Source organism: Aethina tumida, chromosome 1 (assembly GCF_024364675.1).
Source record: "Aethina tumida isolate Nest 87 chromosome 1, icAetTumi1.1, whole genome shotgun sequence".
Lineage (NCBI taxonomy): Eukaryota > Metazoa > Arthropoda > Insecta > Coleoptera > Nitidulidae > Aethina > Aethina tumida.
Window position 1 is genome coordinate 45,170,251 of NC_065435.1, and position 27,867 is coordinate 45,198,117.

A 27,867-nucleotide genomic window follows, 5' to 3' on the forward strand; every position below is an offset into this window, starting at 1 on the left:
AATTGAAAACTATTAGTGAAAAATTTCTACACGGAGACCGTATTAATTACACATGTGTTTATTTGTTTACAGCATAACTTTACCTATGCATAAACAAAACCAAAACTATGTGGGTTTAAAGTTTGAAACTGCTTAATACATGCAAACACCGTTCAGATATTTTGAATTTCATATAGCACATAGTACATACACATGTTGTTGATATACGTTATATAAAATAGATTCCGTGCAAAATGAGTTTGCAGCTAAATTTACTTTATTAAAATAAATTAATATGTAGTTTATTTTCGGGCAGATTTGCATTAGTACAATAGCAACTTTTCAAACTAACTCAAACAAGCCTTTTAAACATTTAAAATTACTGCCTAAAATGTAATTGGCTAAGGTAAACGTTCGTTTCATAAAAAATCCAACATTTCATTCCACATATTTCCAATATTGTTTATTTTGGTTGTCAGAAGCTGGTGTACGACGTATTGGAATTTTTTCCTTTCATCTTTCTATTTATGGCAGTTCATAGCTGAAATTTTATCAATACCTGATACGGGACCTCCGCCAGCAAAGCAAATTAATTATTTCTTCGAGGCAGGAAATTGGCAAACTTCACATTTGTGTTCTGTCGGATTATTTTTGTGTACGTACAGCCCTTGGGAATGCGTCCTCGAATTTTGTGTAAAAGCAGAAGTTTTAATCAGTTCCAACTCCGGGTGTAGTTGAATTAATATCGAAAAGTAGCCGTGGACAATTATTCATTTATAAAACGCAACTGAAAGCAGTCATTTTTCACTCTATACCATGTTCACCCAAAATTTTACGAAAATCTATTCAAATCTGATTGCCAGTTATTTAAAAACGTTTTGTATCTCTTACACACAGTAACATTTACGAGTCCGGATTTTTGTATTAAAATATGCAATAAAACGACCATGAATTTGAAGACAACATAATAAACTTATTCAGAACATCAAACAGAAGCTGCCGATTCAGGAGTAATTTACATTTATTAGAAGGGCTTATTTTACAAGCGAAATAGGAAACGTATTTGCATAGGAGTGCGAGAATATATATGAAAGGTGCGTGGTTCTGTTCAATCTGAGGTGAACAGCATCTGAATGCGGGGCGTTTGGATTATGTATAACGAAAACAAAAACCCAATTGTATATCAGGCTTTTGTTTGTCTTCAAATAAATCACTTAAACCAGATGTTTTGTATTCAATTATTACAATGTAAAACTTGTATTTCCAAATGCACCTACAATGTTTTATTGTTGTCACATTATTATACATATATTTATATTTGTTTAAAAACATTTTTCCAAAATATTACTATTTCTTATTTGCGCATTCACCATAATTTTAACACCTTCAACCAATTTATGTTTTATAAGTTTTAATTTATACCTGAAAGACTTTACTTGCAACGTAATTATTAAACATTGTGTAATTACACTATAAAATAGCATAATTTTATGCAATGAGACCATTTTCTGTGATGATAAAATATATTAAATTGTAAAACCGCGAACAAATTTACTGGCAATAATATTTCCTCACTTGTAGATTCCTTTTGAGGAACTAAGTAAAACACCGCAATTTAAAATTTAAAGTGAACATTTTATCTAAGTGTAAATTACTCTTCAATGTTTAAAAACCCATTACGAAATCGCGCTTTAAAAATACCTATTTAAAATTGCATCTATTCATTCAAATTTCACGGATTATCACGGATCAAATTTTTGCAAAACGATTTATGTATTAACAAATGTTTTCATTTTGCCGTAATTCCTTTAAACACGGGATTTTCATAAATTGGTTTATCCTAGGACATGTCAACTATGCTCAAATGCTAAACGAATTTGACTCACCTATGCTTAAACTCAATAGTAACTTTCTCGTTTAACTTGGTCAATAAGAGAATCGATCCATCGTATTTAGTGAAGCTACTTAACTTTCATATAACAAAAATATGTTGTAAGTAAATGATCTGTAAACCAAACCATCAATATTTTCTGTATGCTTGATTTTTAAAAATTACTAGAGTGTTTTTAATAATTCACATTGTAATATATATTAGAATATTTGACAGTTTTAATTATATATTCATATATTATGTATATGTGATTAAATTTGTCCTGTAATTGTACTTAAATACTTAATCAAATTTCGTTGTTCCATATTAATCTCGCTACTGAATTTACGGCCCTTTGAGATAGACTTCTTATACACGCGTTGTAAATGTTACATGCACCCCGAAGCGTTTTCCTGAATTTTATCCAGATTACATACACATACTCACTTAATAAAATGTAAATTAATTAATTTTAAACACATATAAAAGGATTTTGTAATTCTGGTATGGACGGTGATTTTGTTCGTCGACACAAAGAGAAATGAAACCGGGGGAATTTTCGACGGGATTGGGGCGAAAACGTCCGTTTTTCAAAAAGCTCATTTAAACTGAAAACAAACCTTAACCCTTTTCGTGAGACGGAGAATCGATCTGTCCGACTAAAATGCTCAAATATATTTTACGGCTTCTAGATGTGGTTATAAAGCATTTCTACGAGTGCAGTCAATTTTCTTCAAATTAATTTTTATTTGATTTTATCAAAATAAGTTCTAATTTGATGTTGCGTTTATTTAATTAAGTTATAATCATAGACGTTGTTTTATTTAAAAAAAAAAAAATAAGAAAACAACCAATAAATAATGTACCTCGTGGAGACAATTCAGACAATCAATCTTCTAACAGAAGACAGAAACAAACAACAAATTTAATAATGCTGCTAGCAAAAACAGCATCAATTAATTTGAATCCCAGGGCTCCCCTTCTTTCATAAACTTTTTCTTATACAGCGACTTCATTTTAATTATTTCCGATAATTTAATCTTATTATGTAGGAAGTAGAAATATTTTACCGACTTGCAAAAAGTTTCCTTCTCAATTTCGATTAATTTCATTACATGCAATAAAAGGATCCCTTTGTACATGGACTAATTCTTGTTCATTTTACAAGGTGGGGCGCTCCTTTGTGTGAAATTCATAAAATAAATTAAAAAATACAATTATGAACGTTGGTATTTGATTTCCTCATTAAATAGTAAGAAAATTGCTAATAACTGCGAAAAGGTTATTTAATACAGCATCATGAACTAATTATAAGTGATATTTCTAATTTATTCTTGTTTATTACATGTTACCTTCTTCGTAATAATTAATTAACTTTGTGAACAAGTAATGAAATCAATACTCTCATATTACATTTCGAATTCCGAAATAAAATACTTTCAAAATTGTTGTTTAAATATGGCACAATCTGGAACATCGTTTTATATAAATTTTTTTGTAATGTTCAATAAAATTGATTTTAATGTATTTTTATTTTGTTAAAAATTTAATCATGTAATTCAATTTTACGTATAACAATTTTATAAAATATTATTTTATGGATAATCCGTTTTTTGAAATATCCAATTTTGTGCCAAATAACGGACAATTTATTTTGTAATAGTATACATGATAATCAATTTTATTTTAAACAACCGGAATGACCCTTCATGAATTTGTTTAAAGGTTTCCTGGTCACGTGACGACGCACTAGTGACCGACGAAACACAATACTTCCCCGAGAGAAGGAAAGCCCAGAGCGTCCTGAAAATCGACAAGCTGACACGATCGCACCTTTTGGCAGTCTACAGCTGCCGCGTCAGCAACAGCAAACTGCAGCCGCCCCTTATGGTCCGTGTCGCCATCGACATGTATCTCAGACCATTGGACGTCGCTTTATTGGGCAACAATCCGGAGTTCAGCGCCGGCCGCCGCTACAACATCACCTGCCGTTGTCGAGGCTCGCGGCCGCCCGCCATAATCACCTGGTGGAAGGTACGTAAAGTCCAACAAACTGTAACCGCAATTGAACAATTTTTCGTTAGCTAATAACCCATACAACTATTTTTAATCAAAACGGACTACAACTCATTATAGGAATGGTGGTGAATTTATTAGTATCAGAAAAACTCCATAATACAACGGATGCCATTCGGTTCTATCGATTTTCCATTCAATTAATTGGTATCCATGCATCACAAACATATTTTGCATATTGATAACCACTACATTGTGAGTTGATTGGTTTAATGTATTGATAAAATAACGAGCTGCCAATCGCGGTCGTCTGCCGAATTTTACATACCTCAATTTGAACACTGACACGTGTGACAATAAAGGTCCCGCCAGTTTCGAGGCTCAGCCGCGCACAATACACTTTTGATTTTGCCCCTAATCGACGGCGATATATCATGATGGAATTCGATTTTGCCGGACCGATCCGCCGTTTTCATCTGACCGATAGGTATTGTTTGTCCGCGAGATAAAGTAATTCAATTAAATATACCGTTGTGGATATGCGCAATTTGCGATTTTCGATGGAACTGCCCAAATTAAAACCGATTTCGTAAAATTTTATTAAAATTAAATTTCGTATTCTTTCTGAAAAAATAATTTATCATTATAAACACAATTTAAAAATATATAGAGAAAATAATTTAGTATTATTAAGTCACGTTTAAGAAAATGTTTTTTATTTTAAAAACTGTTTATCCGCTAGTCCCTTCAAAATCAATTATTTGTTGAACATCATGAAATTCTATTCTAGTTTAACTGGTTTAAAAGTTGGAAGTGTTGGTTCTTCTATCGTATTTTAGATCTCAATAGTAAACATTATTATTTATATATAATAATCTTTTTAACATGAAGGAAAAGTCTGAATAAAAATATTCAAGCACATTTCAAAGAAAACAAGATCATGTGTATAGTTTTTCGTATTATAGTAAGAAAATGAAATACAATCTGAAGTCAAATTCAATATAGCATCAACTACTAAATAAATATTTTAAATTAAATCTAAAAGATGGCATAGTTGGAAAGAGTATAAAACAGTTTAATCCAATAATAAATACTGTTTGAAATAAAAATGTTAAACGTTAATAACAAAAATTTATTCAAGTAAATCATGAACGTAAAATATGAATCCTAATGTTAATTAAAAATTGCTAAATAAAAATATTAAAATTGCTTTGTGAATAATTTATTCGAAAAAAAAAAAATTAATCAAACTAATCTGATTGCTTAGTACATTTCTTGCTCATTCCAAGACCTTTCATTTTCATAAATGTACATTTGTCTTGCTTGTCGTGTTTTAAAACCCCCTATCGGATTTCAAATCTTTGTAATAATAGAATGTGCCATGAATTGGATATTTGCGATTTCAGCAGAATGGAATCTCATTAATTCCCGAGCAGTTGTATTTGTATCGTATTAATTCTGCTATTACATATTGAATTTATTTATACAAACCTGTAAAGCGAAAATTGTATTAATCAGCTCTGAAATGATTTATACTGGTAGACAGGGTATTATCTGGCATCAAAGCATTGTCGGTGGCGAAATATAGAGGCCACTCGTACTATAAACTCATTGTCTATCTTTACAACTTTAACTGTAAATCAAAGGCCATTATGCACCGATAGGAATAGATTTAGGACTATTCCAGAAGTAACATTATCCCGTTAAAATTGTTAATTGGAAATCGATTGACACATGACAAAGCTGCGGCAACAACAAAATCACCAAACTCGAAAGTGCTGGATGAAAATACAATTTATCACTCCATGTTGACGTCTGATTAAAAAAAAAATATTTTTTCCAAAGTGAGTACTAATTAATAGTTTCAAAAAGTTTCTAATGTAAATACAATATCCCAAATTGGATCAAAATCACGGAACAAAACTGTTCAGTGCTGCTTTTCCGGTCGTGAAAGAAACGAATTTGTTAGTTATTTATAAAGGAAGGCGATTTACAAAGTTGCATGTGCGAAGCACAGGAAGGTATGATTTCACCCTCAAGCCATTTACTTGCTTTTACCTTCTGTTTTTCAACTTTTTTATCCTGAATTATAAGCTGCTAGTGTACTTTGTTGTGTATACACAACAAAGGGCGTATGCACCCGTAATTTAATGCTACTCTGATAGAACTCATTAGAACGCCGGTAAAAATATGTTACATCAGTATTTTTTACAGATATGTAATACTCGAACTAGATTCAATATGAATTTAAGCAAATTTAAAATTGTGACTATGAAACTTGAGGGTTTTATGATTATTAATGTTAGTTTCTTGTCATTATTTTCCAATTCCTCGTTCCGTCATTAAATAGCAAATAGTACAAAACTTTTACGTTAATTAAAGCTTAAAATATGGAAATCTCGAGGTGAAAAACGCAAGTCTTCGTCATTAACAATGCCTACATTTCCAGTAGGGCTTACCGCAATAATGTATGGTCGAACGGTGCGAGCAATTAGTTTGATTTTTAATCAATAATGGGCCATTGTGTATGCTTTTAGCGTTTCTCGTTTAAAACCGATTCAATTTTTAATGAGTTTGTCCCAGTTTATGCGACTCGAACTGTGTCCACTGCGACAGAAAAAGAACTGCACTCCTGGCAAAATTGGGCTTCTAATTAGTTTTCAAGTAATTAAACTTTTTGTTTGACCGTATAAATATTGTTTAATTTGTAGTGTAACAAATAACATTTAATTGTAGTAGTTTCTATTACTGTAACCTAAGACAGTGAACGATGTTTTAGCCGGGTTAATAAATGGACATTAATTTGACATAAAACGACCGTTCTTTAATTGCAAATATTGTAATGTGGCAAAGTTGGAGTACTAAAACATTGGCTGTGTCGTATAACTTTACAATTCTACCTAAAGTTAAACATTATGCGGTAGTCAGAACTTGGCAATTTGAAAGTGTTAATTCCCAATAGTCCGGCCGGCCAATGTATTGTAAGGCTTGACCTGTAGATTTTCCTATCCCTCTCAATATACTCTGGATTGCAAATTTAATTAATGTCCCACCCTAAATTAAGAAAGCGGTCTAGCCATAATACAGTTTTCATTAACTGAGCGCCACAAGTTTATGTGTTTTTATAACTATAAGTTAAGTTCATGAAATTTATATAATATTGCCTATATTCTATTAACAAAAATATGTCTAGTAATATATTTACCAGAAATTGAATATTAATGATTAAGTTTATTAACAATTTTTAAACACAAAATTAAACCCTTTTATAAAAAATATATGTATCAAATGCCAAATTGCCTTGTTTAAAAAAGAAAATGTTATGTAAACTAAAGTATTATTTAAATTTGCTATATCAAATGTTTAATATTTAACTGTTTAAAAATTGGTGGATATAATAATATGGGCAATAACTCTATATTAATGTATCAAGCATTGTGTATATATATCAAATTTAAATTTAGACGTACTATTTATATGTGTATCTAAAGAGGTATATTGATTAATTACTAGCAACGTGGTATAATCGTTTGAAGTTTATTAGAGACTCCACAATGTTAAACAGGTCATATAAGTTTGCTATTTCACCACAAAGTTAAACATTATGCAGCGGCCAGAACTTTGTACTTTGTAAGTGTTAATTCTCAATAAAGTGGCTGGCAAATGTATTGTAAAGCATGGGCCGTAGATCTCCACACTTCCTCTCAATAAACTCGAAGTGTAAACGTGATTTTAATGCCGATTCTAAATTAAAAAATCGTCGACATTTAATTTACATGTTTTCCTTTCCAGGGAAACTCAATGGTTGCATAACATGTAATATAATTATAAAAGACTACTTCAAATTACTTTAAAATTTTACTCAGCCACCGTAAATGAGAATGGAAAGATTGGTTTCTTAAAGAACTTATAATGTCATATAAGTTTCATATTCAACAAGTTAAATATAATAGCTACAAGTTGTAGGCTACTATGTGCTACTTTGAAACTGTTGATTCTCAAAGGACTGACCAAGTCATTATACAGTACGGAACAACAGTCAAATGAAATAAATTCATTAAATTTCGTTTCATTTCTTTAGAAGGGAAAGTCATCCTGCAAAATTTTAAATAAAAAGTTGTAAATTTATTGCAAAAATTGACAAGTATATAGATTTTAGTTAGTTGGTTTTTGAAGTTATTAAATATGCAAGTTAAATATTTTTTGCTGACAAGAATTCGTGACCATACAAATTTTTAGTTGACTTAAACGCATTGATAAATCTCGAATATATATTTTGGTGCGCATCCAATCACTGCATTGAAATAAATGACTGAACACATGCACTTTATAAAAAATATTACTATAGCCAAACATTGGGTCGACGATTGCGAATTGTTTTTTGGTGGCAAAGCTCACATTGTCGGCATTTTGTGTTGCAGCATGATATAATGGGGTCATAAAACCTGTTTAATTAGATCCGATGATCATCAATTTAAAAATGCCAAACCAGATTCATTTAATATCAGGTTTCAATTAATATTGAGTACATACGGTCGGTGACAAATTGACTACATATTTGTTACACATACGTTTTGCCCTGATAAATATTTTTAATTTGATATTTATCAAAATTTGCAAAACTGGAGCTAATTTGCTTGCAAAAGTGACTAGTTCATTGGAACAGTTGAATATATTATTGAAAATCAGCTTATTGACCAACAAGGGCACAATAAATATAAAGATTTCCCTTATAAAACTATTTTATCACGTGGTCACAGGGTATTAAAGAAGTAAAACCCCGGAATCAAACTTTTATTGCTCCCTCAACGTCAGCGCAACGAGAATAATCACTTCTACGTGATGGCCCGGATTTCGACTGTTCCCAATGTGTTTCGAGAACCTCCACCCCCAGTTTAGAAAAAGGCTCCGGTAGGGTCATGGAACGGTGGTGACAAATTGGGACAAAAACGGCCTTATCAACATTAGCTACATTACCGCGTCTAAGTTGACGCAAAGTAATTTTCAAGTTTCCGGCGGAGCAATTCATTCGGTCTTCTCTTACCTCGCCCACAGCCTTCCGTTGCTGCACTTTTAATTAAATGAGATATAGCAGACGAATATCCCCAACCGGATACGTTTTTGTAAATGGTGTCTTAATTGGGGGATTCAAACAGGACAAAGCGATTTGTTTTTGTTTAAAGGATTATTGAGACGAATTAATATTAATCACAACTCCGCTGTTATAAATTACGCTTAATTATTCATAATTTGTACCAGAAATGATAATTTTACGACGAGTGGATTTAACTTATTATATTCTCAAAAATTATTAAATAAAATTTGTTAATTAAAATATGTATATAAATTTAAAATTCATTTGCTGTTACAAAGCGTTTTATCATGTACTGCAGTGAATTTAACATAGTAGTTTCATTTTAATTTTCAGTTATAAATTATAAATAATTTACGGTATTATATTTAAATATTTATTTGTGTAAATTAAAAACCCACAATCGTATTGTGTCGGTCAACATTTTATTGAAATATCTTTTGTAATATTTGTAAATACAGTCCAAATTTTAAATGAAAAACCGTTTCAATAAAGGAACGAAAACTAAAATCCTGGATTTGCATTTGCACTGAAACAACAGAAAATTAAATTAACTTTGAAAACTTCTAACAAAGTGAAAAACTTCGGTAACGAATACAGATTTTAATAAAGTATTGTATCTCGAACTAATATTATTTTAAGAGATTTAATTAGATGTAGTTATTTAGTTTGGCTTTGAGACTTAATTACACTTATTATGGTAATTTATCGTAAATTGGCCAAATAATTGGACAATTTTATGCTTAATCCGAACGCTATGTGAAAGCGAACGAAGTTTTCTTCAATTAAACTCAACCGAGCTCAAATTTTAACTACGATGTAACAATTATTTTTATTTTATCGAGTCCGAACAAAAATTATATTGTGAAAATTGTTCGCCTAAATGAATACATTATAATAAAGTAGATGTCGATAAAAACACCTTTGGAAATTGATGAACCGTATTTTATGTTTGCCAGTAATATTTTGTGACATTAAAAAAATAATCATACGTCATCACATAAATGGTGCTCAGAGAAATCTCTGCGTCACTTAAGATTCCGGGCACATATATCGCCTTTACGCGAAATAAATAAAAAACCCTGCGAAGGAATCAGATTCGTGTAGAGACATTGATATTTTCCCAAAAATATTTCTTTAATAACTGCGCTGGCTTTACGTGAGTGGTGCATAGAATAAGAAAAAAATGTTTTTTTTTCTTTCATTCTAATTTTCAGTTCCGGCTTGTTTGAACGCAGATAGAGTGTGTTCGGTCAAGTTGAATTGTGCGGCACCATCTTTTGTTGGCCTTAATTACATTTTGCGGAGTACATCGTTTATATTTTTAAAGCAAACATTACGTATTGTTGGCGAATATCTTGTAAACATTTATATTTACATTTGCGTATACATAATGTAACCCATATTTCCGCCTAAGTAGAACCCGTGTACATGACCAGATCCGGCTTAAATCCGTATATAAAACAATGTTTGTGTTTTAGTAATTCGCTGGTATTCACATGTTTGGTTTTGTATGCAGAAACTGTTGGCCGAAAAAAAAAAAAAAATACGCCGTTAATATTTAATAGCGCCGGACATGCGAATGTGTTTATTTCTAATTAAAACGCGAAAATTTATTGTTTACATTCGGGATACACCCAGTTTTGAAATATTATTTCATTGACATGTTCCGCCGGCTTTGAAAATGTTCAAACAATAAGGACGTTAAAATAACCAATTAAAAAGTTTTAATACCTAGAGGAGCAGTGCGGAATTTAAATAAATTTGAATAACAAACTGTAATTTACATACGCATATAAGAAGCAAAGCTCTCCCTAAAGCAAGTCATTCTTGAGTGTCAACAGTGGGCTGTAGCGAATTTATTTGGCTGATTTATCACGCTGTTTAGCATTTTTGGAATAACTGCTAGAGCCAAATTTTTCGAACGAAAAAACTGTGTTTGTGCCTATTCAGGACACGTTCCAAACAAAGGAGAGTTTAATTCTTAAAATTACTTTAACCGGAGTCAACCATCCTGTGTCCAACCCTAAGAAATTTTGCATTAAACTGACAAAGCCGATATTCTTTAATTTTTGCCGCCAATCCGTTTTAAATAATGGCACCGAGAGAATATGCAAATCATGTAATGATTAATTTTTTTTCTTTATAATTCGCAATGAACGCGACTAAATTAACAGCATTGGTCACGTTCCGATAATGAATGCGTGTTCAGTACACCAATAATATGTAAATCAATGTTTAATCATTCGGAATAGTTGTTTTGAAATTCCGTTTATTATCAATCAGATTCTGGCATTAATGGTGTTAAAATTTTTAGCCACTTGAACCATGTATCAATCACGTAGTTGGAAGTAAATGTACGATGTAGCATTGTACACCTAAATCTAGTTAACATGATTTCAGTTTGATTTACGTGACATCAATTTTTTTCTGGTATTGTTTGGATAAGTTTAGAACCTTTTCCAATTCTCATACATAAACCTACGCCTTTTTTTCTTTTTTTTTATGTCGGTAAAATAATTTACAGGTATTTCTTCTGGTTTCGATTGATCTACACAACGACCCCTTGCTATATCGGGCATGATATTTATTGCCTTTGACCCTTTTTATTTTGTGAGAATAATGACTTTATACCATTTTATTTTCATTTGTATTTGTTTATTTGAAAGGACTTTCACAAAAAGTCAAAGATAAAATGAGTGACGTTTCAATTAAAAATTATTTTCAACTAAAATATAAAGTAAATTTACAATTAAAAGCATATTCATGATAATAATTTTAAATAATATAAAAAACGTGGAAAAATGTGTCGCAAACTTTTCCGCCTAAAATATGACGAAGTCTTAATGCATATGTTCCCATAAATAAACATTTTGGAGATATCGAGGATTATTTTACTTTTATTGATTTTTTGTTTTTATTGACAAAAATTTGGCAGTATCGTATCCGATACAACTACGTCCTCCACGTTAAAAAAATTACTTAAATAAAGGGCATTATAGTTTTATAAACAAAAATTATTTACTATTAAATATTAATTCAGTGATAAAAAAATATCAAGACTCAAGAAATCCTCTAAGATACCATAATGTCATATTTTCCCGAGTCGAAACAAAAGCAAAAATTTCTTTTTTACGTATATAATACGATATAAAAAAATAATATTCGGTATCTCCAAAAACAATCAATTCCGAACATATGTTCATTAAGTATTTACTTAATACTCAACTCCTTGTTTCGTAACAATAAAGAAAAGTTCACCAGTGCTTCAGAAAAAAAATGATCACAAAAACATCTCCAAAACCGTTTATTTAGGAACACATGAACATTTATTTTTTTAACACCCTGTATTTTTAACATATTTATTTTGCAACAGAAACATCCCCTTTAATATGTATTCATAAAATAATTGGTTTTAATCAAACTGGTGTTAGTTAACCTGTAACAACAAAAGTGAAATTACAATTTAAAAAATTAACACACAAATTGAAATTTTTATTGCAGTTTTATCTATCTAAAACTCGTATAGAGTATTGTTTTAACAACAAAAAAAATTAAAAACGTTAATTATAAACGAAAATGTTGTTTTTATTGTTTCAAATCTATCATAAGTGTGTGAATATGTTCCACGTAGTTTATTTTAAATTTTTCATATCAAAAATGTAGTTTGCTACATGAGGGTATTTTGAGTTTATGGGCCACTTGTTATAATTTACCAATACATATTATCAGATTTTCTAAGGTGTACAAATAAATCTTAAACAAAAATATTTTTTACACTCATTTAAAAGGCCAAATAATTATAAAACTTTCACTTTGATTCTCAAAATTTAATTCATCGTATTTAAGTTTTTCGTTATTTTAAAATATTGAATAACTGACATTTTAAAGCAAAACTGTGAAGCTAAATATAAGTTATTGAAATGGATCCTTTTTAAATATGTAATACACCATAATGTATTCCTTCCTGTTCAAATCAATGCCTTCAGTTTCACCGATTCAAATTAATAAACCAATTTATGGGTTTTACCTTTCCCCCATGCCAATCGGCCCATCAGTAACGGTTATCTGATCAGAAAAGGGAAGTTTGACTTCCTATCTATCCGAGCATCTTTTCTAGACACAAAGCCTCAAGGCGGTTGAAACCTTCCGGAGACTCGATGCCGTACGTACGGCAAGATATCAAACCTGCTCCACTTACCAAAATCAAATGTCAATGTTGCTTGCACATAAACTTTAATTCATGCCCACTGACCCCGGGATTTATTACCTTGTTCCCGTTCAAATTAGATTACGGTCCTGTGTACCGTTTCCTGATTTGATGGGCACACTCGACCCGCCAACAACGGACCAATTTTCAATTTTCATGTTTTGCACCTTAAAAAATTCAAACAACTAAAAAGGTTTATTGTGTTTTACTGTTGAAAATTCAAACGAACTACATACAATTTAAAAAATATATACCTAAATACAGAGGTATAAAATTACACATTTAATTTAATATTGTATTGAACAAAAACATGAGTCGCATAAAATTTTCCATTGCTCACACGCCTTTATTCAATTCATTTTATGTCGGCTGAGTTATTTTAAAAAAATTGAACAATTGAAACGACTCGACATTCATAAAGCAATTAATTCCATTTGACATGGGTTCAAAACAAAATTTCGCTGTATGTTTTACTCCCATATTTGTATCACAAAGTCTAATTAAGTTTTAAACTCAAATGTATCCAAAATGTAAACCCAATCCATATAATATTGTAACCGGTTGCTAGAGAACCACCACTCAGTAAATGAATTAAATTTTGAAGTTCGCGATACTAATAAAATATGAGCGTTTGAAACAGACAGAGCATTTTCGTCTCCTCTAAGCACAATGTATGTAACGGTGGTGCAATTTATTGTATTCCATTTTTGTTAACAGTAATTTACGAAATTAATACCTTTACAATTTTTGTTGTGTTTAATGTGCAGTGGAATTAAATGTTAAAGTAAAAAATGAATTTATGCAAATTATTAAATTTATATTATATGTTTAAAATTCATTATTAAGCTTGATGAAATGTGTTAATAATTATAAAATTAATATAATATTATATAATAAAATTGTAATATGTAAAAAATTTTAATATTTCATGTCAAATTGATATAATTAAATCTATAATGACTTAATTTGTGTTAAAATGTACGTTGAGAATTTAATTAATGGTGAAACAGTTCAAATATTTTCAGTTCGCAGAAGTAAAATTAGTATTGTAAATTAATTAACTGGCAGTTGCAAATAAAAATAATTAGTAGAATTAACACAAGTATGTTTATCATGTTTATAATTGGTGAGATACTGGTTTACAGACTAATTAAAACCAGACCGTATTCATAGAGATGATATTTTTAAACAAACTTCTCTAATTTATACGTTTCGACGGGCACCGAGACAAATAGAATAAAGCACATGATTAGCAGAAACTCCTCTAATTAACCCATTTAGTTTGCTTATTTGAAACAACGCCGAAGTAACACTATCCTGGACACGGCGAAACCGAATTAATCTTTTACAAAGCAGTAAATTAATTAATTACATCAGTCCAATCCGGCACAACGACAAGACAACCTTTCGGCTGATTCCGTTATTATAATGGTGAGCGCGTTAGTTTCCAATCTTATTGTTCGTCGCCTTAAAGTTAAACATAATGCATTTACACCCTTAGATTGGATCTATGTGCCCGATAATTAACGGACGATGTAGAGGATCTGACGGACGCAAGTTACCTGAACCAATTGTTCCCTTCTTGGTTTTTAAATTATCCTAATGCAATTACACACGTTGTGAATTAAAAACTTTTCGCCCTCATGCCATTTATTTTCTTTCGCTGGGAGTCTCAAACAATACGTTGTCTCTAAAACCTCGAAAAATATATAAAATTAAATTTCTTTATAACACCGCCAGGCAGTCTGCCCAGCTACATAACTAACTTCACCATTTAATTGCAAATGTTTTAATTAAAAATAATAAATTAACGGAGGCGGGTTAGTTTACGAGAAAGCTGACCTAATTACGCGGGCATAAAACTATTTTTAGGGGTGGAAAAAAAAATGACTCGTTTCGCACTTCACATTAATATTAATTAAATAAGCAGACGAGTTGCATTTCCATGTCTCACGTGAATTACCAACTGGAATCGGCAGGGAGGCTAATGAGAAATTATTTTCGCGGCTTTCACCTTCTCAATCTCGCATTTTCAGAACCATATTTCAAATGGGAACCACGCCGTGCATGTTTATTACAGGAAATTGTATTAAAATTTATACGCATTTTAAGTACATAATTGTTATTTTGATTTATGGACAATTCGACATTTTACGTAGAAGTGTTTGCAATCTTGCTGAAGACTGTCCAATGACTATAAAACCAAATTGTGCCTTAGTTATCAAAATATTGACATCAAAAAACTAATTTACAGATATTCGCATCCGATTTCACAAATTGTTTACAATGAGAAATAGTTGTGTTCAATCTTAAATCAAGTAAGATCCATTAATTTCACACCAGGAAACATTTAACTTTTGACAAATATTAAGATGAACACGTCATCAAAGATTTATCCCATTACAATAAACGGAACAAAGAAGACAATGGCAAAAATGTCAAACAACGAAAAAAACCGTTAATTATAGCCCATATGAATAATGTATCAAAACCCTAATGTCTGGCGTGTAATTTGTCACTTGTCTGGGGCGTTCTTTCTACAAAGTTGAGATGTCAAGCATGGAGCAAAGAGCTCCGGAGGGGAAGGCCGTGCGAACCGAGAATAAGATCTCGTTTTGCAAGGTGTATGATATCATGTACAAGGTCTTTTTGGGGAATCCACCCTGTTGCTGTACTGCGAAATAGGCCACTCATACTTTGCAACGAGATGAAAATGTTTATAAGCAGATAACCACGGTCTCTGCGTGTAATACTCCCCGGTTACGTGTTTAAAACTTTGATTTTATTAAACAAACTAGGTAGATAAACTCGGCGAAACTTTCTAATTTATTCGAAGTGCTGACAACCCTGGATGAAGTTCAAGGCAAAATCAATTTTCAATTATTTTAACAATTAATATACTTACGATAAAAAACACTACGTCTCGACGCACTTTTAAGTCAAACTTTTTAACAAACATAATTTTAATGTCGTTAAAAACTTTTTCAAACTAATTATACTATATACATACTACACTAAAATAAAAGCTTCTGTTCATAAGGGACTCTGATTACTTTAAAATCTTTAATCAATCACGAAACAAAGAATACCAAAGCATCAACTTCTTCTTTGATGTTCACTTCAAACAACTTCAAAAAATAATGTTGACCTATATTCATACAGGGCTGCGGATTTATCATCAAAATAAAAGTTTATGTGAAATGGAGTGAAAAATTAAAACTAATTGTATATGTAATAAAATTATAATAACATAGGAAGCAACAAAGAGGTCATATGAAGCTGAAACATATACATAAATAGAAAGATGGCATGAATATCATTCCTAATTTCTATTCGGCTTTTATTTTTCTTAACCAAGCGTCCGGTCCTAAATCTCATTGTTCATTATCAGGTCCACTAGGCTCAAAGTTGCTCCTGTCACTCGGTCAGTTGCTATTTGTCTTGGAACTTTCCCCGAGATAACTGGATTTATGTTTAGATGATTTTACCCAGCGGAGATTTTCCTGTAAATGTTCAGAAGACCCCTCCAGTAATTCCTGCCTTGGTCTGATTAGTCTTTAAGTCATTTGAATGATTAATAACGTAATGCTGTGTACGGTTGCCATTACACGATTTCAGACGCAGATTTTAATAGCAAACTGCATGTTAGCCAAACAGAATAATTTACTAATCACAGTGTAGGACAAATTGAATTCTGGTCTGCGTGTTTATTACAAATATTAAAGATTTAGTTCATGCAGAGTGTATGACTTGAAGCAAATTGCACTTAGTCATCTGTACATTTACATTTGAATGAGTTGCTTAAATCGCATTTGAATAAAATAATTAGCATCATTTGAATAAATTGTTTTATTTCTTACAAAATGACTAAACAGAAAAAGGGAAAAACTATTTAATGGAAGCAACCAAAAGCACTGTTAGGATCGAATAATAATAAATAAAATTTTCTCTTGATAAACCAAAACAAATCAATTTTTCCAAAACCGATTTACTTAGACGTAAAATGCTGTCAGAAAATCATTTCACAGATCCTTAAAATTATAATTTCGTTCGCGTTTGGAAACTATTATTAATTCCGGCTTTACCTGAAGTTAATTGTTATGCAATAAGATCCTTTGATCACATGATCCGTGAAATAGGCGCCTTGAGGCGCTCTCTTTGGAATTAGAAGTCGGAAGCCGCAAAGCAGGAAACAAACGAGGATTCTCGGCGAATTGTGTGGATTTTATAAAATTTATTTGGACTAAACAATTTCAAAATGTTTATCTAAGATTGCATTTTAGTTATTCAGAAATCCTATTTCGGAAGCTACGATTGCTTTAAGCAATAATTGTTAATTTTCGTTGCCTTCATCAAGAACCAAAGTGGTTATCATTGAATTATCAAAACCAATAGTTGAGCATTTAACAATAAGAGGCAAATGCAGGAACTGGATAAACATAGAAATATGAAAGCTAAATCGTGACGTGCAATCTAACCAAATTTAATTAAATTCTTAATCTTCTCCTTCTAGTCTAACCCTTAAAGAAAAAAGATAAAGTCAAAAATTAAAAAGTGAATATCATCCAATTCATTTTTCGTAAAGAAAGTGTCCGAGCGACCGGATTAGAGCTACTCCTTTAAAGATGGATTTGAAAAAATTAAACGGTTTAACAGATAAACGTACTCGTAGGTCATGCCACTATGGATAATTAAAACTTTTAGAGTGCGTTAAATACAAATTACCGAGACTGACGCGAAGTTAATTAACGTTTTCGAACAACTTAATTAAACTTTTCTTATTTTCCTTGCATTATATTTAAAACTCCGTTTGCGGATCGTGACCACTCCCCACAGAATGACAAACCTTTTAAGAAATGTAGATTCTCCATTTTAAAGAACTCGGCATTGATAAGTTTCGTTTATTTTAGAAAAAGAGAAGCACCGCCGACGGTACACCAATCTTAAAGTAAATCCCAACCCTTTAGAACTGAGATGTTTGTCTTTGTCAGCAAACTAGGTCTGTACATCATCGATCACTGTATCGTTTGAAGGTTCAGAAATAAATAACAGTGGAAGGAGGTTGGAGTTGGAGGATTATGATGGATACACCATGATTTAAAATTCCGTTGTTTTGTAACGAAACAAATTGCTCACTACAAGAGTTTGCCTTAAATCTAGTTTGAAGGAACAAATTCATTTAAAATATACACATTATGAGTTGTATTAAAGAGAAAATATTAAAGCGTCGTGTGATACAGATACGGCTCAGTTGAAAAGTGATTTTATCATTCTCGCGCTCCAGCAAACTTTTAAATATATAATTACAGAGTAAAGGAGCGTCACAAATTACATTTGCACAAAGGGCGAAATGAAAAACGCAGACTTTAAAGGTTTATGTCAATTGTTTAAAAGCAGAATACATATCCACGAACAACATGTGAGCTCGCTACAGAAAATTAAAAGCCTCGCAGTTTGTATACATACGCGATTCTTTCCCGTTTCTATGACATTCCACGTTATAAGATACATCAAAGTTATGGGCGCGCATCACATTCAAAGATAACTCGTTATATGAACTGAATAAGTTACCTATAAACGAAGCGCAGCAGTTTTTTAGTCACTATCCGTTAGGATAATCCTGTGTCATAAAGTTCGACTCATATGTGGAGTTATTGCAGATTTAAATCGGGTCGCGAAAATTTGCAGTATCGTTAGCTCAGATTTTATTCTAGAGCCGAGTGAAGATTTATTTCATTCGAATAATTATTTCGGCACGTAATTTCACTAGCTACGGAAACAACATGCGGTATTTTAATTATAAATTTTTAGATAACTCTCTTAATGTGTTTGTGGGCGAGAAAACTTTGTACGTACGACTCTCACTTTAATTTTTAATATTAATAATGAAAAATATTTTCTTTTATTTATCTTCCCTTTGATCATTCTAATTAATATTAATTATATACGTTATTAAATTCAACCTTAATGTATTTATGTTTTTTATTACTTTTATATTTTTATTACTTAGCAAAATATTTAATAAATTTCTGAAGTAGTTGATTTAAACACTCTATCTGGACCTTTATTGAAATTAATTCGAAAATAATGAAGATTTTAATTGTTAAAAAAATTCAAATTTTATTCCTGGGTCGAATGAATATTTATTTCATTTTAATAATTATTTTGGTATGTCATTTCACTTGCTGCTGAAACCACACGTTTTAATGTGTTATTCATATAATTATATATTTTTAGATAAATCCCTTAATATGCTTTGAACATACGACTCTCAATTTAATTTTTAATATTCTTAATGGTCTAACAAGATTTTCCTTTTATCATATTTACGTTTCTCATTGATTTTTATAATTAACATTAATTAAAATATTCAGTGTATACGTTACCAATTTTATCTTTATTATTTCCAATTAATTTATATTTATTTTACTATTTAAAAAATATTTAATGAATTTCTGAAAAAATATGCATTATTAAGTTCAAATATATTATATTAAAAAAATGTATTATAATTTTTCAAGAATATAAATACAGTTTTTTTTTTCTTAATTATTAATTTAGATCTAAATTATTTATTTTGACTCGGAAATCCTGATATCGAAATTCTGTTGAGAAAAGTTTTTTACATTCAAAAAAAGGTATCAAAATTGTAATTTGAAAAAAATTACCAATCCAAAAATAATTATTACACCATTATTTCATAATATTCATGAATTTTCATATCTATCTGAAATTTTATAAATATTAATTCGAAAATAATGAAGATATTTGCTGTTAAAATAATCAAATTTTATTCTCGCATTGAATGAATATTTTTTTCATTTGAGTAATTATTTCGGTAAATTATAAACCACACACGATTTTTTGTTATAATGTGGGATTCACATATTTTAATTGTATATTTCCAGGTAAATCTCTTAAAATGTTTGTGTGTGGAAAAAACTTATACACGTTACAAAATTCAAACTTATTGTATTTCCAATTATTTTACGTTTATATTATATTTTATTCCTTAGCAAAATATTTAATGAATTTCTGAAGTATTGATTTAAACATTCTTTGTGAACTTTTATTGAAATAATTTCGAAAAGCTATCAAAATAGTAATTTGAAAGAATGATCACTCCAAAAATAATTATTACAGCATTATTATTATAATATTCATGGATTTACATATCGATCTGAAGTTTTATATATATATATTAGTTCGAAAATAATGAAGATATTTGCTGTTAAAAAAATCAAATTTTATTCTCGCATGGAATATATATTTTTTTTCGTTCGAGTAATTATTTTGATAAATTGTGGATTACTAGTGATTTTTTGTTTTAATATAGGATTCACATATTTTAATTATAATTTTTAGATAAATCTCTTAATATGCTTGTGTGTGAGGAGATCTTTGAACATACGACTCTCAATTTAATTATTAAAATTAATAATGGTGGAAAAGATTTGTTTGTTTGTTATGTTTCTCATTATTATAATTAATGTTAATTAAAATGTTCATTATATACGTTACTATATTCAGCTTTTGTTTTCAATTCATTTACATGTATTGTTATTCTTTTTTAATTATTTTGAAAAATATTTAAAGACTTTCTGATGTAAATAAAATAAGAATAAGAAAAGGTTCAAACATATTGTGCCAAGAAAAAGCATTAGTATATTATTTTAAGAGTAACTCTCTAGATATAATCATAATTTTTGGTAAAAGACATAAAAAGTATTAGTTAAAAAAATAACACTCACAAAATAATTGTTATTAACATTTTATAATAATGATAATGTTTATAAATTTAAACATCTATTTGAAATTTTTAGAATTAGTTCGAAGATAATGAAGATATTATATTGACAACATCGTTGATATTGAAGGTTTCTTAGTTAATATTATTTACAATTACAGTAAATAATAGAATAGGCACTCCATTAAATACGTCGTTTGTTACAAATAAAAATAATATTTCGAATTAAATTATTCATTTAATTCTTAGTGAACATTGTAAATGTAAAACTTATGGAATTAATAATACAAATATTTATTTTATTAAAGCTAAACATTATTATTAATTATCACATACATCAATGTATTTTAAATATTGCCTTTTATATTTTTCCAATTAAAACGTATAATCTATATATAAATTGTTTAAATAAAATGTATTTTCTATTGTTAATATTATTAGTTTTCATTAAAATGTTCAATACAGGCATGGTGCCTAGTAGTGACTGTTTGATTCCACAAATGAATCATATAAAACTGCGTGCTAAAACCCGAACTATATTGCCGTCATTCATTTTACTATTTATACAGCTTTTTTCCTTTCAACTTTTGCATTTTTACGAGCTGCATGTTTGACTGTAAATCTCTGCAAGCTTTCCAGTTGAATATTCAATAAAACCGCAAAATAATGCAAATTTGAATTAAACCATTCTTTGTCGCTGAATTATTTTCCAGATTGCGTTGGTTTGAGTTGCATTAGGAGATTTTTGGCCAGTTTTTGCGGCCGCAGGCTCACTTAATTTTTAAAACTGGTTGCTTTTAGGTTATACGGAACATTAAGTCGGAAACGTCAAAACGCTAACTGTATTAGATGTTTTAAATTTGCAAATCCTCGCTCATTTGGACCCGTTCCGTTAAAATTTAGTTTTCATTGTGTTCAAAAAATGCCGGGCCATTTTTACCTAGCGCATAAAATGGCTTGAACGCTAAGAGTTTTTGCTTGTTATTAAATTGTCTATTAATTTAAATTTTAAAGCGGCCTTTTAGTCCGGAGATTATGAATATAAAAAAGTTTAGAAAATGATGAATTCCTGCGTATGTATGTATGTGTAATTCCTTATTTTGCGGAATTTGCTGCGGCGGAAAAGTTTTAACCTTATCGCCGAGCATGAGAGCTTTCCATCAAAATGCGGAATTTATAAAACAAAAGAATAACGATAATATAGCTGGAAGCAAAAATGTTCAAAACATAAGGTCGTCAACATCATATATCCATCAAATATAGTGCTATTCCCGACCTCCCATATTTTCCATACAGATTAAGGATGTGTTTTTACAGCCCCATAGAACACGCCTTCATATTTTTTTTAAATATATTTGAAAAATTAGATAGAAATATATTATAATGTAATTCGCACTCAGCAGAAAATTTCAAGAAATTTCAACACTATCTTGTCTGGATCATAACAGCCAATCATGCAATTTGAGACGATCTGTACGACTGCAAGTAGGCAAAAATATGTGACAAATTAAGATAATATTAATATAATAATAAACCTTGTTAAAGTTAAAGAGAGTTCGCAAATATGTATAAAGGACACAACGGCGTATAAAGCTCAAATCCGGGGAATCTTATCTCAGCCTCGTGTATGGACAAACACTGATAAACAAGACGTGAGCCGTTTACTATTTGAATTTGTTTGGTGTTCGTCGGAACAAAGGGAGTTTTATAAAATAAAGGAATATAAGAACCAAATAACACAACAGGCAACTAGATCTCTTAAGTGAAAATGTTGCCTTTGATTTGGCCAAATTGAAATGTTTTGTCGTCTCGTATTACCTGAGAGAGTAAAGAAAACACCGCCTTGTTAAACAATAAACTGGGCGAGTTTCTTCTTATTTTTTCCATGCAGTTGGCACAAAAAAAAATGAATCAAATATTTAATAAACGGTTTCGTTTGTGCCGGTTTTGTTTGGTATCAACAAATTTGCTTTTTAATACTAATGTTAGCCATAAGTAAACAAAACATTACTAATTGAAATATATAATGTGTTTATCTAGCGTTAATTTAAATTTACACACATATCTATTTCAGTATTTTGTTTTATAATTATGCGTTTTACACGTATTTGAACGTAATTAACTAATTTATTGCTAACAATGGAACTCTATGGTGAAATATCAGGTTCCAGGTATCAGGTTTGAATAACATTTGCTTATTCGTAGAAGTAAAGACCAAACATTTAGAAGTAATTATGCTCTCATTTAATTAGTTTGTTAATAAAACGCAAAAACTTTTTTAGCATAAGTACAAATAATGTTTTTATGTGTTCATATAAATAAAATACAATAAACATACAGCATGGAATAATAAACGCACGTGTAATAGTTTATAATAAACAAACAATTTTAATAACTGGCATTAACTGGTCCCAATTAAAATTTATATAGAAAAAATATATATGCACATAGCAATAGGTAAATTGGTTTATAACATCATAAAATTGGAAATTGGCCTTTTAAAAAATATCACCAACATGAAATTTTATTAGCGTTAAACTTTTTTCAGTCCACTGTTTCCACATAATTAATATTTCATTAAAGCTTGTTCAAGAATTTGGAAAATTTCATTTCATCATTATAAAAAGGGCGTTAAACGCCCTTTATATAAATATTAAATTTTATCACTGACATTATTGAATTTAAAATGTACAAGACAAAAATGTAATAAATCAGAAGAACAACTTAATATTCAATAAGTTCTAAATACAAAGGCATTAAATAATTTAATAAAACTATGTAATCAACAATTAACATTTTTATGACGAAAAATGATCCTTTAAACATCTCCCAGCACTGTTTTTCTCATATTTATATTCCATAACAAAGATAAATTAATTTTATGTCCGGTTTTATTTACCGGATTTAATCTTAAATTTACAAAAAATAGGAGGAAATTAGTTGAAGATGAGAAAATGAGATCATGGTGATCATGCTTCAGATCATTCTTAATTTTAAAGAATTGTATCTTAATCAGTTAAAATATAAGACGAACGTTTTTAAAATAAAATAACTTTTGTACCTGCATATTAAAAAATGTCACTTTGTCGTTCCTTTATTTTACATTTAACAATACTAAAGTAGACAACAATATATCCCGCTTTATTTCACTTTGTTTTAGACAAATCTCCAATTAATTTTAATTTGCGACTTGATCTAAACTGGATTTACAAGGAAAAGGAAAGCAATTTATTTTTGTTAGGTCAAGGATAGACTAACTTATTTACTTACTAACTCAGTAAAAAATTTAAACTAAAAAACATAAAAAATAGTTATTAAACTGTAATTAATCCTTAATTATTATAAAATTAAAACTAAATAAAAAAGTCTATAATTGTTACCGTTGGCATATTAACCAACCACCTGAAACAATATTACAGTCATATCGGTTTAGCCGGATTAAATGGACTCGAAGTGGTGTCGCGAAATCGCGTATTCCCCCGATTAAAAACAAATGCACTCGAAACGAAATTAAATTTTTCACCTGATTTCAAGATAATTGCCCACAACAAGGTTTATCCCAGATTTCCGTCGTCGAGTACAGAAATTATATTTCAATTTCCAACACGGTTAAATTTGAAAATCGGAATAAATTCCACTTTATCGGCGTGTGTGTGTGCCCCGACCCAGAACGGATACAAATGCGAGCTAAGGACATGTCATTACAAACACATCTCTTTCACATGCCGATCTGTGCAGGTTATTGGATAAATATTCCCAGCCATATTTGCAACTGAATAAAAAGCCCGTGGTGAATACATTTTAAGCAACATCGATTCGGTTTCCAATTCAAATGGCTACGTCAGAAATACCGGGGTTTTTTCTGCGTCCGGAATAATGGCGAATTGGAAATTGATGTATGAATTTGTTAGCACAAATGAAAATTTCAAATGTCGCGTGTACCATTCCGCGTTTCATTTGTACGAATTCAACGCGATTTATCTGCAGTTTAACTTATTTAAATGCACACGACATCACGACTAATTCCTTAAAATCACATCTTCGACCGGATGTGTGCGGTATTTAGAAATAATTATGTGCAAAGCGACAACCTCTAAACCCGAGATTGTTGTTTAATCTATGGCTATGATACACAACGTTTATGCACCATTTGCCGCTATGAAATTACTGTTTGAGCCGCGTCGCATTCAATATAGCACGATTCATGAGATTCACCAACTGCGTACCTTTAAACATTGCAGTATTTAAATTGTGCATTGGCGGTGAAGAAATAACATCGACAGTTCTTAAAATCACAAAGAGAGCAACAAATGTCACAAAGCAATTTTAAAATTTTAATACAAGCTCCAAACGTCAGTTTTATATCAAATTTATATTAAAATGGGAATCTAAATAGTTTTTTTACAGAATCTTTATATAATAAAATAAAAAATAATATTTTATATTGTCTATAAATTAATTTAAACAGAAGTTACTCGTATACCGTATTAATTATTAATAAATTTGTTATATGCACAAATGCAATATTTACAATTAGTAGCGTATACCATTAGACGGTTGTACATTTTATATATTATATTTTTTTACTTATTTTAATGCATGTAATTTGTTAATTAAAATATTTTATATAGAATTTTTAAATTAATTAATTTAAGACAATTAAATTTTTTTTTTATTATATAAACATTCCAGAAGTTACTCGTATACCGTATTAATTATTAATAAATTTGTTATTTACAATTAGTAGCGTATATCATTAGACGGTTGTACATTTTGTATTCATTCAGTTTTATATTTTTATTCTTTGTCCCGTAATTGGAAAATTCCTGTTGGGCAGATAAAAATTGTTATTATTAAATTTTAATAACGTTTTATTATGTTCTCCTATAGTTCCTGCGAAATTTAACTTTTTGTATATTTTTAATTATAATTACTTGGAATTCTTTTACATACATTTTAATTAAACGCAATATTCTTCAATAGAGCCCACCAGGTTTGCATATTTTAAATATTCAAGTGAAGCAACCAATTAATTAAAATAATTTAAAATTCCAACTTGCAAAATAAACGTTTGCATCCACTTCATATTTCATTTGGATTTCTTTTTGATTTTAGTTATTTACTTCTTTTATGACTTGCATTAAATAGAAATGCAATTAAATTTCTCTTTCTACTCGTTCCGCGGGAATGCTACACTTATTACATATTCTGATATTTAAAAAAAAAATGTGACATTTCCATAAGTCATTGTCAGATAATTGGATGTTAGTGAAACAAAAAGAGGATCGGGAGAAATTTCCAAAAGGATCAGTCACAAAAATGCAGTGCAGTTAAATTAAACAAATTAAATTAAAATTAACATCGAACAAACGAAATGACTCTAGTGACAAATCCAATTTCGAGACATGGGATTAAAATAACAATGAAATCGTCGACGTATTCAATCTATTGCAGACTGTTAGTGCGGTTAAAACGTGTCATAAACATAAACAGTTTAACAGGATGCTCAGGTCGCCCATTCCACTTTAATTCATGATGCATAAATACCTTAAATCGATAACAACGATCAGATTACGTTTCCGCTCGCACGATATCTCACTCTATTGCAAGATATCAAATATCCTCTCCCTATTTACTAGTAATCATCTCGAGGATACTCGCTGAATTTATTAATAACATTAACACAATAGATTAGAGATAATTGAGTAATAATATCGACAGCGGAATGCTAATTATTGTATTTGAGTGTTGTATGTATCCACTGATAATATTCCAGTACAATAATCACATGTTGATTTACTACTGTTGTTTAGTTTAACTAATTTACCTATGTAATAGTAAATGTAACAAGTATTTGAAATTCAATTATAGATAATATTAATCTGAAAACAAAATTATTCATAAATTTTGTTCGAATTCAGGTTAATACTTTAATCAACTTTCTATCCGACTCCGGAACGATTTCTCCATGGTTCGTTATTATGATATCTGGGCTTAATCATGGAGCAAACAATTTCGTCTAACCTAATATTAGCATTAATTTTAGAGAAAATCAAACTCCTGACGAGTTTGTCGCCAACTCCCTAACTAAAAGCAAATAAATCCACTTCCAAGACTCACTGTTACTGCAAAAAGTTCATCAGGAATACTCCTTAAAAATACTAGTAGGGCAAATCAGGGAACGTTTATTTTTCACGGGGAATTCTTTCTTTTCATTAAATTTCACGGTATCTAAAATTTAATCAACTTTTTATTGTGATAAATGAATTTTAATATTCAAGTATTGGTCGTCTGTGAATTGCTACAAATCGGATGTAAAATAATAAAAGATAATTGCAGTTACTTGTTTTCGTGTAAAAACTTCTTTTCAATAAATTTGTTGTTCATTCACATAAATTATTAATATAATTTTAACATTTTGGAAGTTAAGCCTAAGCAGATTCGCAAACGTCAAATACAGGATGATTAGTGTAAAAATTCCCCGAAAAAGAAAAACTAATCAGGGGCTTTTTGTGCGGTTCGGCAATTTTCTGATGCAAATCAGTGAATCAAAAATTATTAAATTCGAAGAGTTCCAAAATATCATTACTGGAAATTGGCAAAACTTTTCAAGTGCAATCTTTTTAATCTACGGTTCAATACGTTTGCATTAATAAACATGAACAATTTCCCCATCTTTGCGTTCTCGCACCGAATAAGTATGTAATTCGCGTAAAAATTTGTTGACGACTCATCTTTTAATCATAAATAGAAGTGTACTGCTAAACTGGAACAAAACAATTCAATATGTAACTCGCATATTGTGAAACACACATTTTAATTGAACAGTGAATAGTTCGAGCAAAATTTCAAATACATTCGAATTTGCTTTATTGGCAGAAATCGAAATTAAATTGCTCGCAAATTTATTAATTTCGCCTTTCATTGTGTCAGTAACTTAATTAGCTTAATTG

The 27,867-nt window shown here is 30.0% G+C and overlaps 1 protein-coding gene across 2 annotated transcripts in view; it reads left to right on the forward strand.

The window, feature by feature from the left end:
• LOC109609133 (nephrin-like) overlaps nt 1–27,867 on the forward strand; it is a 199,636-nt gene that overhangs the window by 114,289 nt on the left and 57,480 nt on the right. For both annotated transcript variants that reach the window (XM_049961438.1, XM_049961439.1), the window contains one exon: nt 3,575–3,883. In XM_049961438.1, coding sequence (XP_049817395.1) covers nt 3,575–3,883 — 309 coding nt within the window. The remainder of the gene's footprint in view (nt 1–3,574; nt 3,884–27,867) is intronic.